The 17,180-nt window shown below is 40.9% G+C and overlaps 1 protein-coding gene across 1 annotated transcript in view; it reads left to right on the top strand.

Moving 5' to 3' along the window:
* SLC39A9 (solute carrier family 39 member 9) overlaps nt 1-15,849 on the top strand; it is a 53,005-nt gene extending 37,156 nt beyond the window's left edge. The window contains exons 3-7 of the mRNA XM_047079437.1: nt 680-874; nt 7,707-7,775; nt 9,198-9,283; nt 9,751-9,885; nt 11,883-15,849. Of these exons, the coding sequence (XP_046935393.1) occupies nt 680-874; nt 7,707-7,775; nt 9,198-9,283; nt 9,751-9,885; nt 11,883-12,113 (716 nt within the window). The 3' untranslated portion in view covers nt 12,114-15,849. The remainder of the gene's footprint in view (nt 1-679; nt 875-7,706; nt 7,776-9,197; nt 9,284-9,750; nt 9,886-11,882) is intronic.
* Nucleotides 15,850-17,180: the final 1,331 nt, after the last annotated feature.

Raw genomic sequence — 17,180 nt, 5'->3', positions numbered from 1 at the left:
TTGAGTGTCATATGTGAATATAAACTAGGAAGTATTACCTGTCCAAGTGCCACTTCCTGTAATATGGAGTATCTCAGCAGTTGTATTTCTAGAACTGAATTTAGACTGAAGGATGTGCCTCGTAAACTGCTCTGCCCTTTTGGTTTCTAGTTAGTGATTGCCTCCTGATATTTTTTATGAATATATGATATTATATTTTATAAAATGTTATATTTATGTCTTATAAATATATTTTCATAAAACTTATACAATTTTTATACTCAGTTTACTCTTCATTTGCAATTTCTAGATCAACCTAGGTGTGAAACCAGATCCACTTGGTTAAAATTATTTTCGTTATTACTGCTCTTCATTCACCTGTTTTCATCAGAGTAAAACTCACTGTAGTTTCTGATGATATTGGCAGGAATTTCTCAGCCAGGAAAGAGGACGATATCACTTGGGAATATGACTGCTTTCTTGCTTGGTGATTTGCTTCCACTTCCTAGGTTTTGAGAATAATGGGCAGTTAAAAGGTCTACATGCCAAAAGGAGTTTATGATTGGCTGGATTATGATACAGGAAGTAGATGTCTTTGCAGTAAAGTAAGTAGGGCTTGAAATGCAGAGGAATGGAAGCTTCTATGTGAAAATGTTTCAAGGGGGACAACCTTTTCTCTTTATGGTTCATTCTACTCTAGGTAAGCACCACCAAGCGAGTGAGACACAGAATGTTATTGCATCAGACAAAGCAGAAATACCAGTTGTCCATGAACATGAGCACAGCCATGACCATACACAGCTGCATGCCTACATTGGCGTTTCACTCGTTCTGGGCTTCGTTTTCATGTTGCTCGTAGACCAGATTGGCAGCTCCCATGTGCATTCTACTGATGGTAAGTAGCCCCAGCGCTTTATGGGCAGTGCAATAAATTTGCAGTTTAGAAAGTCACAGATGATTAAACAATTCAGTATGTATCAATGGGCTTATTTAGTGCTGAAAACTCGTCTTTCTTGGGTTCTGGTGAGCATTTTATTCAGTTGGGGGAGCTAGTGAGTTGTGACATGGCACAAGGGAGTGCTCAGTGGGTTATTAATCTTAAAACTGTCTCATTGAGAGTCTAGCACAGAAATTCTTAACTTTTTTTGTGCCGTGGAGCCCTTAGACATTCTGAAGCCTGTGGACTTTTTAAATGTGTTTAAATGGGTAAAGCATAATGCATAGAATTGCAGAGAAAGCCCAGTTATATTGAAATATAGTTCTAAAACGTTAAAAACAAATGTATGATACAGTAATGTGTATCTTCTTTATTGATGCATTAATTAACAAGATATAATATATTTCAATCATATGCAAGGTGGAGTTAAATTTTATTTTTTAGGACATCAGCATGACAGCTTTTGTTGCTTAGCTCGCTAAAAATCTTAAGTTGTGAGATGGGCTTTAACAAGGCAACAGAGTGTCATGTTGAACATTCAGTTGATTTGGTTTTCTGTTTTAATGGTTACTAGTATAGAGAACCCTGATTCACAAAGATATTTTCTTACAGATATACTTAAACACATTCATAGCTTGCTTTCCAAAGAAAGCTAAACTTCTCTCAACTACAGTTCTCTAAGACTTTAAATTTAACTCCAGATACAGTAACTTTTTAAAGAAATTTTTAAAATAATTTTTTAATTTATTTTTTAAAGTAAACTCTACCCCCAGCATGGAGCTCGAACTCACGTCCCCAAGATCAAGAATCACATGCTCCACCAACAAGCCAGCCAAGTAACTTTTTTGTCTTAAGATCAATGAATTCATCTTTGGCTAGGTCAGCATCTTTGATATGGTTTGTATTAAATAAAAAAAAATTCTGATCCATGACAAAAATAAATTTGGAAGAGTTGCATCAAACTCTTGGGGTTTGGTGATATAGGGATTTATAAATATCTCTTTTCAAATACACTGACAGAGAACTTTGCAGATAGGAACTGTTGGAGAGCAGCATAGATATCTTGGTCCCCAGTGAGAGATCCCATGGCTTTTGCTGTTTAGTTGCCTGAATGACTGTAGGTGAAGAGTTACCGGAGAGTGGCCCAGCTTTGCCACATGAGCATCTACAGACAAGAAGACTGTAATCATGCAATGTGGAGGCATTATAAGCCCTTAAATTTAAAATAGTGATGAGTGAAAGCAAGAATATGAAGATATTTACAACTGTAAAATAATATGAAATTATCTGATTACTATTGGCAATAGAGTATAGGTAGTGCTGATCTTGTAGCATATTGTCTATGTTCACAATTAAAGGAAATGATAGATTTCAGTTAGAGGTTAGTAAAAATTAAAATGCGGGGTTTTTTCCACGTTAAGGTCACAGGCATCCCCTACATTCTACCTGTGTTCTTCTGTGTGGGCCCCAGGTTAAGAATCCTTGGCCTACAAAAAAAAATCAGTGGAAAAGCAGGCAAAAGACATGAACAGATAGTTCATAAAAAGTTATTAAAATGGTCCTTAAACATATGAAAAGATGTTCAATTTCACTTAAGAATGCAAATCAAAACTCTGCCGAGATGTCATTTCTTACCTGTCAGGCAAAACTTCAACAGCTTGACAATACACTCTGTTATCAGAGCTCTGGTGAAACACACTCTCATCTATTGCTGTGGGAATGCAAAATTGTACAGCCCCTGCAGAGGAGAGCTTGGCAATATGTAACAAAACTGCACTTGTATTAACCCTTCAACCCCAAAGTCCTATTTGTAGGAATTGCTCCTGATAATATAGCTCCACTATGAAAATACACATGCACAAGATTATTTAGTACAACATTATTTACCACTGTAATACCACTTAAATGTCCAGTCACGGAAATTGGTTGAATGAAGTGTGATGTGTGCATATAATGGAGTTCTAGGTAACTGTGAAAGAGAGTGAGGAATCAGATCTCTGTGACTTGATAGGGAGAGATTTCTAGGAGATATTGTTAAGTGGGGGAAAAAAGCTGAAATGTAAATTAGTTTCCATCATATACTACATTTTGTGTAAGAAAGAAGGGGGAATAAAACAAGACCAGTTAGACAACGGTTAGTTACGTGTAAGAAGTGGGTGCAGGATAGGATAGGGTAGCAGAGTTTCAGGAGGGCATGACACTTCCCTGGGCAGGCCTGTTTAATATAGCTTTGACTTTTGGAAACATGTTGATATTTCCTATATTCAAAAAATAAAATGAAATCAACAAGGATAGGGGAAGCTAACTGAAGCAGATGAACTGTAATTCGAATGAATAACAATCACACTGAAGGGGTTTAAAAAAAACGAATTTAAGTGACTTATGAATGTAATGTTTGACTGTATATTTTTAGTTTTGGATGGAGTTGGGGGAAGAAGCATTAAACAATTACTGAACTCTTTATTAGGCTTTGCTTTTTGTAATGGCATAGGTGAAAACAATTCTGAAACTATTTTAGGTGTATTATAGGATTGAGCAAATGAGTAAGTGTGTTGATGTTGGTGGAACCAGAGTTCTCACTGTGGAAGAGGGGACATACAAATCTGAAATGGGGGAAGGCCAGAAAGAACCTCTGTAGGGATGGACTGGAATTGGAGCTATTGGACTCATGATTTCTAAAATGTATATGTGTATATGTGTGTATATGTGTACATATATACGTGTGTGTTTATGTATACATGTATGTATGTCTTAGCTCTGTCTGCAGAGAGGGCCTAGAAGTAAAGACACCTCACTAGCAATGAGCATACCAGGGCTCTTCAGAGAAATGGCTGATTCCAGGACAGGGGCAGGGTAAGTACAAAATGAGCTTGGAACATCTAGTGCTCATAAAAAAATAAAAATTAAAAAAAATAGGAAGGAAGAAAATGGAAATTTGTCACGGAATATAGAGCCAGCTTGAAGGGGCTCCCACTGGCCAGATATAGGACAATTTGAGCTCCAATATAATTAAGAATAGTAACGAAGTATAAACCATTGAAAAAATGAGGATCAGTGAGCACATCCACATGAGAGAGAGAGAAGGAGAAGGGAAGATGCTTGTTTACAGTAGGTTGCTAAAGGCCAACTTGTAAATGTGGAAAGGGTGCTGGCATTAGAAAATCATTTTTGCAATCCTCATAGTAAAAACTGGCTCAGGCCAGAATCACCAATGAATATTGCATCTAGGAGATGAATTTTGATTTGCTTATTAGTTGCAAAGGAAAAAGAAGTAACTAAACAAAGAAATCCAATAATACCTTGACCAGATGATTAAAACTAATGTCACTGGCATCTGTTTTCAATGTGGGCAAATAAGTTCCCATCAGACCAGCCTCCTTACAGATAATTATAAACTCTGGGCATATATTTTTTAAAAATACCTAAAGACACTGGAGAGTGACCCAAAGCAGGAAAATTCTGGAGGGGAGTCAACCCGTGGAACTGGGTGAGTTCCTATTTGTACTGCCTAAAAATACCTAAAGACACTGGAGAGTGACCCAAAACAGGAAAATTCTGGAGGGGAGTCAACCCGTGGAACAGGGTGAGTTCCTATTTTTACTGCTTTTAAGCAGTCAGTGCCCAGTGAGGTAGCTAAAACTGATAGAAAACTCAGTCTCTCAGGCCTAAGGAACCAGAGGACAGAGTTCAGGGTAACTATAGCCACTGGAAGGTACAACCCCACATTTTATGTATAAATTCTACCCAAGTCTGGCAAGGCCCTGAACCATTCTTTTGTGGGCAGACTCAGCTAAAGATGAGAGAACTAAACCAGGATTTGAGCAGCTTCCCAGAAGACAGACTTTGCAGTTTGAGCTAAACCAAGTTACTTAAAGCACAACACAAAAGCAACGCTCTTTGGAGGAATATAATAGAATTCAGAGTGTCCACAAGATAACGTTCACAGTGTCCAGGATATAATCCAAAATTCACTCCACTAGTAAGCAGCAGATGTACATTCTGTGCGTCTAGATGTGACATCCTGAGAGGCAGCATCTGTAGAGTATTCAGCGTGCATATTCAGCCTGTATTCAGAATGCATAATCTAAGGACACATCAGACAAACCCAAAAAGGAAGGATCAGTCTGTTAAAAAACAAGAAAGGCTGAGGGAAGGGACGTGTATTCTTCAAAGATACCAATGTCGCAAAAGTCAAAGGCAGAGAAAATGGTTCAGATTAAAGGGAACTACAGAGAAACAAGTAAGTGCATATATGATCCCAGACTGGATCCTTCCTGGGAGGGAAAAATGCTCTGAAAGACCTTCCTGGACAGTTAACAAATTAGAATATGCAAGAGAGATTAGAAAAAAGTATCAATATTAGATTTACTGAAGTTGATAACTGTGCTGTGATTATATGAGAAAATGTCCTTCCTCTTAAGGAAATATGCTTTGAAATATCTAGGGATAAAGAGTTATGATGTATGCAACTTACTTTGAAATGGTACAGAAAACGTGTGTGTGTGTGTGTGTGTGTGTGTGTGTGTGTGTGTGTGTGTGTGTGTAGTATGGATAGAAAAAGAACATGAACACAAATAATGAAGCAAATGGGGCAAAGTGTTAGACAGTAGGTCGTTCTGAGAAAGGAGTGTGTGAGTGTTTTTTTTTAACATTGTCAGAACTTTCTGAAGATTTGAAATTATTTCCAAATAAAAGGTTTTTTTTTCAAAATTCATGGAATTGAATTTAGCCTTTTTAGTCCAAGGCTATTTTTTGTTTCGTTTGTTAATCTTGCATTTACTGTTTCTTTTCAGTATTTTTCCATGCACTTTTTTTTTAATGGTCTTACATGTATTGGGAAGCTGATTTAGAAGTAAATGCTTTTATTTGTGTGCTTTTTTACCAAATAGCAAATGAGAAACACCCTCTGGTTGGATGGGATCTGATTCCATCTACGTTACATAGTTGCCCACAGTGGCCTCGATGACATTTTTGCGATTCTTGTCAGTTTTGATTTTAAATGCACTTAAAGACCCACTAGTGCCCTATGATACTATACAAAGAATTAAAAATAGCATGTGTTCCTTTATTCTTCTTCCTGTTTTATCTTTGAAGTCACTGTTTTTGCTGGCTTTCATGTATCTAGTAATCTGGTTTTACCAGTTATCTGCAGGGTTTTATCTATTGTTAAATCTCAGTAAAAATTCATTTATTACATTTATGCTAAAGCAGTCTTTTCCTATAGATTTATAAAAACTGTGTTTTAATTGTAAAGCCTCTAATTTTTATTTAAGATGCTATTTATAACTAGAAAAGTCAAAGCAAACTTATCACACAGTATAATATGATAGTCTTCACATTTTGGGGCGATACTGAAATATTTGTTGTCTCAGACCAACTGGGGCTTTAGCTTCCCTTCCTTGTAGTATTTTAATTAGAAGATAATTTTATTTTTAGTAAAAAGATAACATGTTACTTTACTTGTATGTGTTTTTTCCCACTGTAAACCATTCTTCCTATGTGCTGGGTTCCCCCAGAAGATTAAATCCCTTGGAATTTATTTGGCCAATGTCCATCTGTCATTTCATCTGGCATTTTGATGTCCTCATCTTTAACTTTACATTGTTTGGACATTATTGACTTGCTGGTATATTTCCTATTATAGCAGTAACATTCATACAGAGAAATGTTTTTCTCCCCTCTCTAATAAGGATTTATTAAGCAGCTATTGGGTGTCCATTGCTGTGCGACATTCTGTAAGACATGTGAAAAGGGAATGGAGAGAAGTGGAAAATTCACTTCTGTGCAGTTTACAGTCAGTCTGGGGACATCAGACCTATCTGAGTGAAAACAGTTTTGCATATCTCCGGTGGTGGTATAGAAGAAACTGAAGTAGTATGTGCACTTAGAGCTCTTGGCGAGGGGAACCTTTTGAGCTGGAATTGATCTTTAATTCTTTCTTAAGGGAAGTAGTCCTAGAATTGACTTTGAACAATGGCTTTGTTTTGGACTGAGGAGCTGAGAAGTTATGCACATGCCAAGAATTAAAGACGAGAGATTTGAGGAAGAGAGAATGAGAATGTTTTGTTAGAAGGTGTTAAAGAAGCTGGTTTAACTGGACTGAATAGTGAGAAATAAGATGACACCAGTTGATAAAGAGCTTAAGAACCTATGAATGGAGCAGTTTGGACTGAGTTTGATAAGCAGCAGATTCTTAGCTAGTTAACTGGCATGTCAGAAGGGTGGTGATTCAGAGATGAGCATTCCGACAAGGATGTGTAAGACAAATCAGATGAGGGAGAAATGAGAGCTAGGGGAGACCAGCTGGGAGCCTGTTGCTAAGTCAGGTTCAAGTTGATGAAAGTTTAGGTTAGGATGATGGCGATTAAGTGGAGAAGGGCAAGCACGATAGACATTTTGGTCTTGGAATAAAGCTAAAGTTTCAGGAGGCCGGGGAGAGGAGCAGGTAGGCAGTGACAATTCAGTTGGTCTGGAGAGAAGTGAGGAGAGACCACAGAGCACTTTCCAGGGAGAGCCGGAGCGCTCAGGGGTGCAAGGCAGCTGAGGCAGTTCGGGCTTACGTATTGTCTGTTCAGGGAAGGCTGGGGCAGATGAAGGGTTCCCTCCTGCCCACTTCTTTCAGGACAGGAGAAACTTCTAAGTGTTTGAAGCCAGTCGTGAGGAAAGACAGTCAGGAGGAAAACAGAATCTACTTTAAGAGCTTTGAAAGAATTCTTCCACCTCCAGGACAGCGTTCTAACAGTTTCTGTTTCACATTGCTTAATGACTGACTCGCTTATTTTTACTTCAGATCCAGAAACAGCAAGGCCCAGCAATTCCAAAATCACCACCACGCTGGGTCTGGTCGTCCATGCTGCAGGTAGGGCGGGACTGGAAAGAGAGCCCTTTCTCTTCTGGTGCACCATGGGGAGTTTAGTGTTTACATCCCAGGGACCACCCCCATGAAAGCTCTTGGGCTGGCCTTCAGGGAGAGGGTTTCGTGATGAAGTTCTCCAACCCAAGTATAAACCCTGGCGTACTCAGTGTCAGGGTTTTGCGAGCTAAGAATGGTTTTTATATTGTTTAATGGTTGAAAATGTTTTGTGGCACCTGAAAATTACATGAAATTTAAAGTTTAGTGCCTGTAAATAGTCTTTTTGGGAACACAACCATGCCCACTTGTTTACATCTTACCTGTGGCTCTTCGAACAGTAATGGCAGAGTGCTGCAAGAGAGCAAATTGCAAAACCTGAAATATTTCCTCGTTGGCCCTTTAAGAAAAAAATTTGCTGACCTCTGCCCTAGAACCTCATCTGGAAAAGAGTTTTGACACTTTTATACTGAATAGCCCTGTTGCTCAGTGTATACCTAAAGTGCCAGTTGAGGCAGAGGTGGGCCGTAGAATGCAGAAGGCTCAGCATTGCTAATTGGGCATGCCTTAGAATGATCACCAAAGACCAGTCCTAGTAGTGGGATTCTGGGAAGGACAAAGGCATGTGAAATGTGGCATGCTATTACTTGGACCTTTCTTTTTTTTTTTTTTAATTTTTTTTTTTCAACGTTTATTTATTTTTGGGACAGAGAGAGACAGAGCATGAACGGGGGAGGGGCAGAGAGAGAGGGAGACACAGAATCGGAAACAGGCTCCAGGCTCTGAGCCATCAGCCCAGAGCCTGACGCGGGGCTCGAACTCACGGACCGCGAGATCGTGACCTGGCTGAAGTCGGACGCTTAACCGACTGCGCCACCCAGACGCCCCTACTTGGACCTTTCTAACAGAACATGCCTATCTGACAAAACTTTAGCCAGCCAGCCAGCCAGTATTTACTTTTGACGTATAAATCATCTCTGTAAAGTTGTAGTGTTCTTATGTTGTGTTTTTTCATCTACAAGATGCAGAGTTGCTTTCTTTATAATCTTTGCTATTTCTGCTATTACAGTTTGATTAATCAGTGGATTATACCTTATAATACTTTATATAGACTTTATATACTTACATACTTTATATACTTTCTGGCATCATACTTTTCTAATAACAGCTGATACATTGAATATTTGGGGCCAGGTGCTAAGCAGCTTACAAATGTTATCTCATTTAACCCTCATGAAAACCCAAAGAACACATACTTCACTGAACCCATTTTAGAGATGAGAAGACTAAGGTTGAGAAAGGTTAAAGAACCTTCCCAGAATCAAATGCAGGTCTACCTGACTCTAAAACTCATATAAGACTAGGACACTAGTATAGATGCTGTTGTTGTTGTATTTATAATGTTTTATGTTTCGTTTTTTCCAAATTTAGCTGATGGTGTTGCCTTAGGAGCAGCAGCCTCTACTTCCCAGACTAGCGTCCAATTGATTGTGTTTGTGGCAATAATGCTACATAAGGTAAGGGGAATCCTAGTGAAAGATTTGATATCGAATATATTCACAATTAAAATTTCTCTTTGGTCATTAACATTTTCCTGGAATGGGGAAATATTTTTAGCTATTTTCATAATTGCCCTTCGTTTGAGACAGTTGACTAGATGGAAGGGATTTTTTTATGGTCCTATACACAAATTACTAAATTCTCTACAGATTTCTGTATTTTATAATAATTTTTGTTGGTAAATATTCTTGTTTTTTTATAATCTTTTCTTGACTATTTCTCTCTTCCTACTGTCTAAAACACACACACACACACACACACAGGATATTTTCTTAGCTTAGAACATTAGTTCCTAAAAGGCAGAGCTCAGTCTTGGTACCATGCCTCTTTTTTTCAGTGAGAATTCAGTCCAATGACATATACTTCATAATATAGAAGCAATCCATACTTTAAGAGTATTTAAGACTAATTTTTTTTTTTCCAGGCACCAGCTGCTTTTGGGCTGGTTTCCTTCTTAATGCACGCTGGCCTAGAACGGAATCGAATCAGAAAACATTTACTGGTGTTTGCGCTTGCAGCACCAGTTATGGCCATGGTGACATACTTAGGACTAAGTAAGGTACGTCTTATTCATTCCTAGTTTATCTAGACAAGTATCCAATTTTTTTGTGATCTACCAGAATCTATGGTCTTTTATGTTGAGTTTCTCAGTTAAGTTACTCTCTCAAACTAAAAATGAAATTGGAGCTCCTGGATGGCTCAGTTGGTTAAGCATCCAACTTCGGCTCAGGTCACTATCTCATGGTTAGTGAGTTCAAGCCCCAGATCAGGCTCCTCGCTAACCATGCGGAGCCTGCTTGGGATTCTCTCTCTCTCCCCCTCTCTCTGCCCCTCCCCTGCTCGCTCTCTGTCTCAAAAATAAAATGATAAAGAAAAATGAAATTATGAGTAAAAACCAGTACAAGGTAAACATCTCAATTCCAAGGCATTCCCTTCATAAATTTACATCTTCCTGTTCATTTAATTTGAAAATGTCTTCCCCTTCAATTCCGAAAACATTTGCACATATACGTGATCTTTCAAATAACATAACTTAAGCCTAACCAGACCCACTAATTTTATTTGACAGATGTATAATAAGCCATGGTACATATTTAATGTTTAAGCAGGCACGTGAAGAGTGAGGGACAAGCAAATGGCAGCTTTGAGGAGAATAGGGGATGAGCAGAGATGTCTGTATTCTCATATCACCGCATACTAAATATCCAGTTCTTTATCATTGCGCTGAACATAACGTCAGACTTGAAGTAACGTGTCTGTCACTTCTCAGTTCTGAGCCTGGGTATCCTTCCCCTGCTGTTCAAGTTGAACCTTTCCCTGTCTTCCAGTTCTGTCCACTGGGGCTGCGGGTCTCATTGACCTGTTGTATTTCAGTGTCAGCTGGCAGGTGACAGGAGGAAAATCTTAGCACCAGACTGAGTGCTAAGGGTTCGTTCATGGAACTGCTTTCCCATACTCTCTCTGAAGGTCACTGATTCTTCTGAGTGTCACTCAGTTCATAGCTGATACCGCAAAACTTATATTAAATTCTTTTTTAATGTTTATTTATTGTTGACAGAGAGTGAGAGCAGGAGTGGGGGAGGGGCAGACAGAGAGGGAGACACAGAATCCGAAGCAGGCTCCACAGCAGCTCTGGAGCACAGAGCCTGACATGGGGTCGAACTCACCGACTGCAAGATCATGACCTGAGCCAAAGCCGGACGCTCAACTGACTGAGCCACCCAGGCACCCCCCAACAAAACTATATTAAAAGGAACATATGAGAAACGAGGTGGTCAAAACATGGTTAAGTTCATGTTAATCAAGTTTGTTGATTTGGATTGCTAACAAATGAGGTGTCTTAAAAACCCTCTCTGATCGTTTGAAGAGCCTTTTCTTCTTTCAGTCAGTATATAGTTCCTTTTAAGTATTACCCTATATATCACTTCATTGATCATCGATCAAAGTCTTTAGAACTTTCGACAGAAAGGTGTAATTCTGGAGGCATGGGGTTACATGTTACATTATGGCGTGCTCCTTTCTTAAATTTTTAATTGTTGTAGTCCATGGGTCCACTTTTTTAATAGAAAAAGTTGAAATTAATTGTGTCAAGATTAGCTTATAAGATGTTTCTAGCCTCTGAGGGCAGGTGCTGGAAGTTGATTACCACTGTATCTCAACAGCTGGCCTGGAGCCTGGTGTATAGGGGATGTTTGTTAACTATTAGTAGAATAAATGAGTGAATGTACAAAATTTAATATCTGCATTAATAATGCCGTTGATTCCATTGTAAGAATAATACATGCCAGACCTGTTCATCCAGACTTGATGTTTGCTTGAAGAAGCAATTGTGTACAGTATCAATAGTCTTAAACCCTTATTTGGAAGCTTCTCATCAATCACAAGATTGCTCTGATCTCAAGATGTCCCCAGTGTCCCATAGTGCACCAGTTGTGAATACTGAGTGTTTTTTTAATTGGAACTTCTTCCTGACCCTGAATTTTAATTGTTCTCCTTCTTCTCCTCTCTCTCTCTCTCTCTCTCTCTGTCTCTCTCTCTGTCTCTCTCAATTCACAGAGCAGTAAAGAAGCCCTTTCAGAGGTCAATGCCACTGGAGTGGCCATGCTTTTCTCTGCCGGGACATTTCTTTATGTTGCCACAGTACATGTCCTCCCGGAGGTGGGCGGAATGGGGCACAGTCACAAACCCGACCCCACTGGCGGGAGGGGCCTCAGCCGCCTGGAGGTGGCAGCCCTGGTTCTGGGTTGCCTCATCCCACTCATCCTGTCAGTAGGACACCAGCATTAAACGTCAGGTTCCAGCCTCAGTCCGTGGCTGTCCAGCATCCGGTGAGAACAGCCAGCGCGTGACAGCTGCTCACTTCCTCAGTGTCTTGTCTCACCTTGCCCATCTCCACCTGTGTTCCTAGAGTCCGGAGGGAGGTGAGATTAAAACCTGGAGTCATGGAAAGCTTTTAGACAAGAAACGACACACCGCGACTGGATGTGGACATTCCGTTGTGTTGTTTTTTAAAGGGCCCTTGGCATTTTGAGTTTTGATGTTTCTCTTAACCCCTATTCTCAGGGAAGATGGAATTTCATTTTAAGGAAAAGTGGAGAACTTCATACTCACGATGAAATAGTAATTATGAAAGTACAGTGTTCTGTAATTAAGCTAAATCTCTTTGTTAGTTTAGAGGCTCCGCCGCTTACTTTATCCATTGATTTTTAATATGGTTCTCACCGTGTAAGACTGGTGCTTTAGCATCTCTGCCACATGCCTTGATCAAGGTCATAATGTCCACTGTCTTAGATGCTAAAGAGAATTGTCATCTACCTGGGGCAAGAGTCAGGAAAATGACGGCAAGACACATTAAAAGCTGACTTCTTACTCGAGAGCTGTCCATTGAACAGGGGGTGTCTGGAGAGACTTAACACCTCCTTTCACATCTGCCTCTTTAAAGAGGGCCCGCCCTCCCATCAAATGGAGCCACAGAGATGGACTAGCATCGGAGGAGGTGACTAGTATTTCTTTTTAAGTTCTCTTTTGCAGCACACCTGCCTACAATGCATTCATACAGAGGAGCCAAGTTCTGGTAGGTTCAGGCCTCCCCCCGGCCATTCCTTCAAGAGCAGTCAGATCCCAAAGTACCTTTTGAAATTGAGGGGTATTAATTTTAAGTGAACTTGGATAGTGACTGACATCTTTGTAGTAATCTTTTTAAAACTGAGATTACCAAAACCTATGTTGTCCCTTTTTTTTTTTTCTTTTTAAGTATTTATCTTAGCAGACCGGCAGTCCCTCCGGCAGAATACTCGGTGTCCCGTGGGAAGTGCTAGGTCAGCGTCACATAAGCACCTGCAGCAATGAAGACGGTCACGATGTATCACAAGTGGGAAGTGTTTGCCTCTTGATTTAAAGCTTATTGAAATCATGTTTCTTGTCTCTTGTCTCTTCATCTTTTCCGTGCTTTCCTCCTGACTTTCCTCTCCAGCACCCCCTCCCTCTAATGTGCTGCTCACTGCTGACAGCGACGTTAGGATTTGTGTGAATTGAACTCTCATCAGGACAACCACTTCTTGAACGGTGATGATGAAGATGACAATTGTCTCTTTACTTTATTCCCTTCAATGAAGTCACTTTTGTGTCAAATGCAACTCTGCTAAGCCCTTAAAATGTCACTTCCTCATACGTGAGATGATGCAGTCACTAATATTCTGGTAATTTAAACAATTGAGATAGTAAAAGCGTTTAACAAACTAGGATGATTTTTCCGTGTTTGCCAAAGTCCCTGTAAAACTTTGTGTTATCGACTCAGTGTATAATACTGTGTTATTAATTTATTTTGATTTTCTGTACCATTTCAAAAACACACTATAGAAAGAGGGAACCAAGACCGTTTTCTTCAGGGCAGTGGGTTTAGGAGTCCGTAAAATGTTTTATATGACGTATATGCCAGCATGCCTGTAATTTCTTTATTTCCGTCCTAGATTTGTCACTGGGTCAGCAGCTATGGAAATAGACCTCGAGAGCCCCCTGCTGGCTGTAGACCAAAGTAGCATAAATAGGAGGCGGTTTCGTATAGTGGCTGCAGCCATTGCATACGCGCTTAAAACCAGCAGAAGGTACAGCGTGGAAAGTCTGAGTGACTTTTCCTGATAGCAGCTCTGACTTATGAAGAGTCTTGGGGCTTCATGTGGTCCTTCAAGATGTCATGGTTGCCTTGATTCTCCCTGGACATTTACTTTGTTAAATAAATAGTACCTTTTAGTGTCTGGCCTGGTTTGGATGGCAGCACTCTCTGCCATACTGTTGTGTGAGAAATGATGAGAAATTTGTTCTGCTGGCCAAAGCCTCTTGCAGCAGTGCCCTGCCATCACTAAAAGTGTGGCTAGAATAGCTTGCTGGGTAGGTGGGGCCTTGAACTCTGGCAAGGATTGAACCATCAGACTTCCAAATTTGCCTTCCCCTCTGGACCTCACATTAACAAGCAAACCTTTCAAGGCCTATCAGCTCTCAGAAGCTATGGGCCTCCCCAGATTTTAAAGCTGCTGCCTCGGGAACTACTCCTGTGTCTCCTGGTCAGCATGCAGAAATAGCCATACTAATCTTACAGGGCTCAGATGCATCTTCAGGCAGCAGGGGACCAAGCAGCATGGCAGAGGCCTTCTTCACCGGGGGAAGAACTTGCTCGTGGTGGGCAGTGTCCCAGAAGAGACCACAGCAGTGGTCGCTTACTGGCACATTTCAGTTCTGTTTTCCTCTTGTTTAAAACTGCCTCCCGCTTTAGATGTAGATGCCTTAACGCTCTCACACATTGGAAAACGTTGGCAATACTTAAGCTGCTGCCATGATTACAGATGGAATTATTGGCTACCAGAGAGATGCAGTTGATGAAAAGCATGGTCCTTCCTTCCTCATAACCAAAGCTAATCTTAATTGCAATTTGACTCCATTTCCTTGGTAGGGATCAATTTATTCAGATTCCAGATGCACTCTTAAATGGCAAATTAAATTGAAAAACACTACTGATCCATTCCCCTCACTTGTTTCCCAGTGAATTGCGTATCAGTCCCCATTTCCCCGAAGCGGCGAAGTTCCAGGTCTGGTGGCTTTCCTGCACCAGAATGTAGCGAGTTGGAAACGGTACCACCTGCAGAGGCTCTGTGTTCTCTCTTCCCCCCATTACCTTTTTATTTCCTTATTCAAAACAGCCGAGTCAGCCGTGTTCCTGTATAATGAATTATTAGAAAACGGAGAGAGGTGGTCATTTGGAGGGGTCAGTTCTTTGTAAAGAGGAGACCATGTAAGTGTGTTTCTTACCAGCCTACTTCTAAGGGTCACTTCCTGGTGTTTCTCTTGTTGGAGGATTAGAGCTAGGAGGACACCCCCACATCGGAGTATATTATGCCCCTCAGACACATGGTAGCCAGGTACTAAACACGGGAGCTGTCTGCCAACAGCACAAGCCCCCAGAGAATGTTCTTGCCTACATGGCTCCTGGGCCCCTTGGGAGATTGAGAATAATGACCAGATTCTTCTAAAACCACTGCAGTGCAAGGTGATCTACAGGGGAACCGTCGAAGATTTCTGGTCAAAACAGAATGATCCCGAGAGCACTGTTGGGAGATGCCATGAACTTAAAGCCAACGATGTAGCCCCCTTTGTAGCTGAGACATCTAGATCGATCGCCTCAGGAGACTTGAGGGAAATTTGTGACTTGTAGGAAAGGAGACAACCATTGGGAATTCTCTAGATATGCTCAGCCTAAACACAAGGAACTTGGCTTTGGTCTTTTTTCTGATAGCATCTTCTAGCAAGTTGGAAGTCTCATGGGATAAAACTGCATTTCCCCTGGTTCAGTAGCCTGAAGAGTGATTTTAAATGTCCCCTTTTCTGGATCCTTTGTAAACATGAAATCATTCCATGGATGGCTGCCTTATAATTTTGTCTCTTTCCACGTTAATTGTGAATGGTTAAAAAAAAAAAATTTTTTTTTTTTGCTGTTTTCTGATTTGTTTTCTGATATTAAATTTTTATTAGTGCATACCTTATGTGAGTGGCTCATTACTTCCTCTCTTGGCAGTTTGCTTCTCTGTTTGATGGCTAGACTTGACCCACATCTGAACATCAGAAAAGGTAATGAAAATCTTTGAAGGCCAGAGAAAGATGTGCCCACTATATGATATCCTTAAGGAAAGGGGGAGGGGAGATGAAGGACTCAATACACCAGGTGCCCCCAGACATACTAATTCATTGACTTTTATTTTTGCTTTGCCGTGGTTGTTAGTAAATATTACTTAGGAAGGTAGCTGCCTGCTCCCAGAAAAGAGAAGCAGGCAACAGATCTCAATCGCAGTGGGTTCATTTCAAAGGGCAGAGCTGCTCTATGAGAATACAGAGGCTGAGACCAACTGGCCCTGGAAATAGAGATTTTAATGGAAGTGCAATTTGTAAATTCATTTCTAGTTCTTCACAAGCTAGGGCAGCATCCTACGGTGTAGTTTTTATAATGTCAGAAATAAGCAACCTTGTGTCCAGTCCCTATGTCTAAAATGCCCTTTCCCCTAGCTCCCTCGCGTCCTTCCAGTCTGGGTCTAAAGCCTCCTTCAGTTAGGCCTCTTGTGACCACCCTGCTTAAAACTAATCTGCCCACCGTGTCCCAGTACTTTTTACCCTATTCTATTATTTCCTTTCCTGTAGCACTGGTCATCTTTTAATCTGCTTTATAATATATATCCTTACTGTGTCCTTCCCTGCCAAAATACAAGCTCCAGGAAGCTAGGTTCTCAATAGATACGTGTTGTTAAATGAATCGGTGTGCCAAGGAGGCACTTTCTTTCTAATCTGTGGTCCCCCCGCCCCCCACTTCCCTGGCACCAGCTGTCTCCCTAATCGGTGGCAGGACCAGCTGCTGGCCTTACTTGCAGCTCTGCCCTTGCTCACACCGAGGTGAGGGTTTGAGAGTCAGCAAAGAGGTGAGGAGTCAGTGCATGGGGCTGAGTGTACAGGTGGGAAGTTAACTGGGTTTGGGTTCCTAATCCACGACCAGCTAATGTTAGTAAGGTACCGTGTGACGGATGGGGGACCGGAACATCTGGATCCCACTTCTGGCTCAGCTACTGATTTCTGTTGCGATGTTAGCTATTGCTTCCCCAGTTTGTAAATTTGGGTCAGAACATGAGGGACAACGTGTGTCCCATTCTGACTGCCTTATTTATAGAGGGATCCTGACAAATACAAGAGCCATGAGAGGAGGGAGCCCAGTGGAGACAGGATGGAAAGCCAGGGCATGTGAGGAGGTGTCAAAGGAACTGGATGTTTGCCTTCATCTGGAACGTTCTCGGGGGCAGAACTTGATAGCCACCGTCAGAC

This window comes from Lynx rufus, unplaced genomic scaffold (assembly GCF_022079265.1).
Source record: "Lynx rufus isolate CCGP_SWC_20201006 ecotype Redwood Valley unplaced genomic scaffold, mLynRuf1.p SCAF_17, whole genome shotgun sequence".
NCBI classification, from domain to species: domain Eukaryota; kingdom Metazoa; phylum Chordata; class Mammalia; order Carnivora; family Felidae; genus Lynx; species Lynx rufus.
Note: the sequence above shows the minus strand (reverse complement) of the source record. Positions and strands in the feature narration are given on the sequence as shown.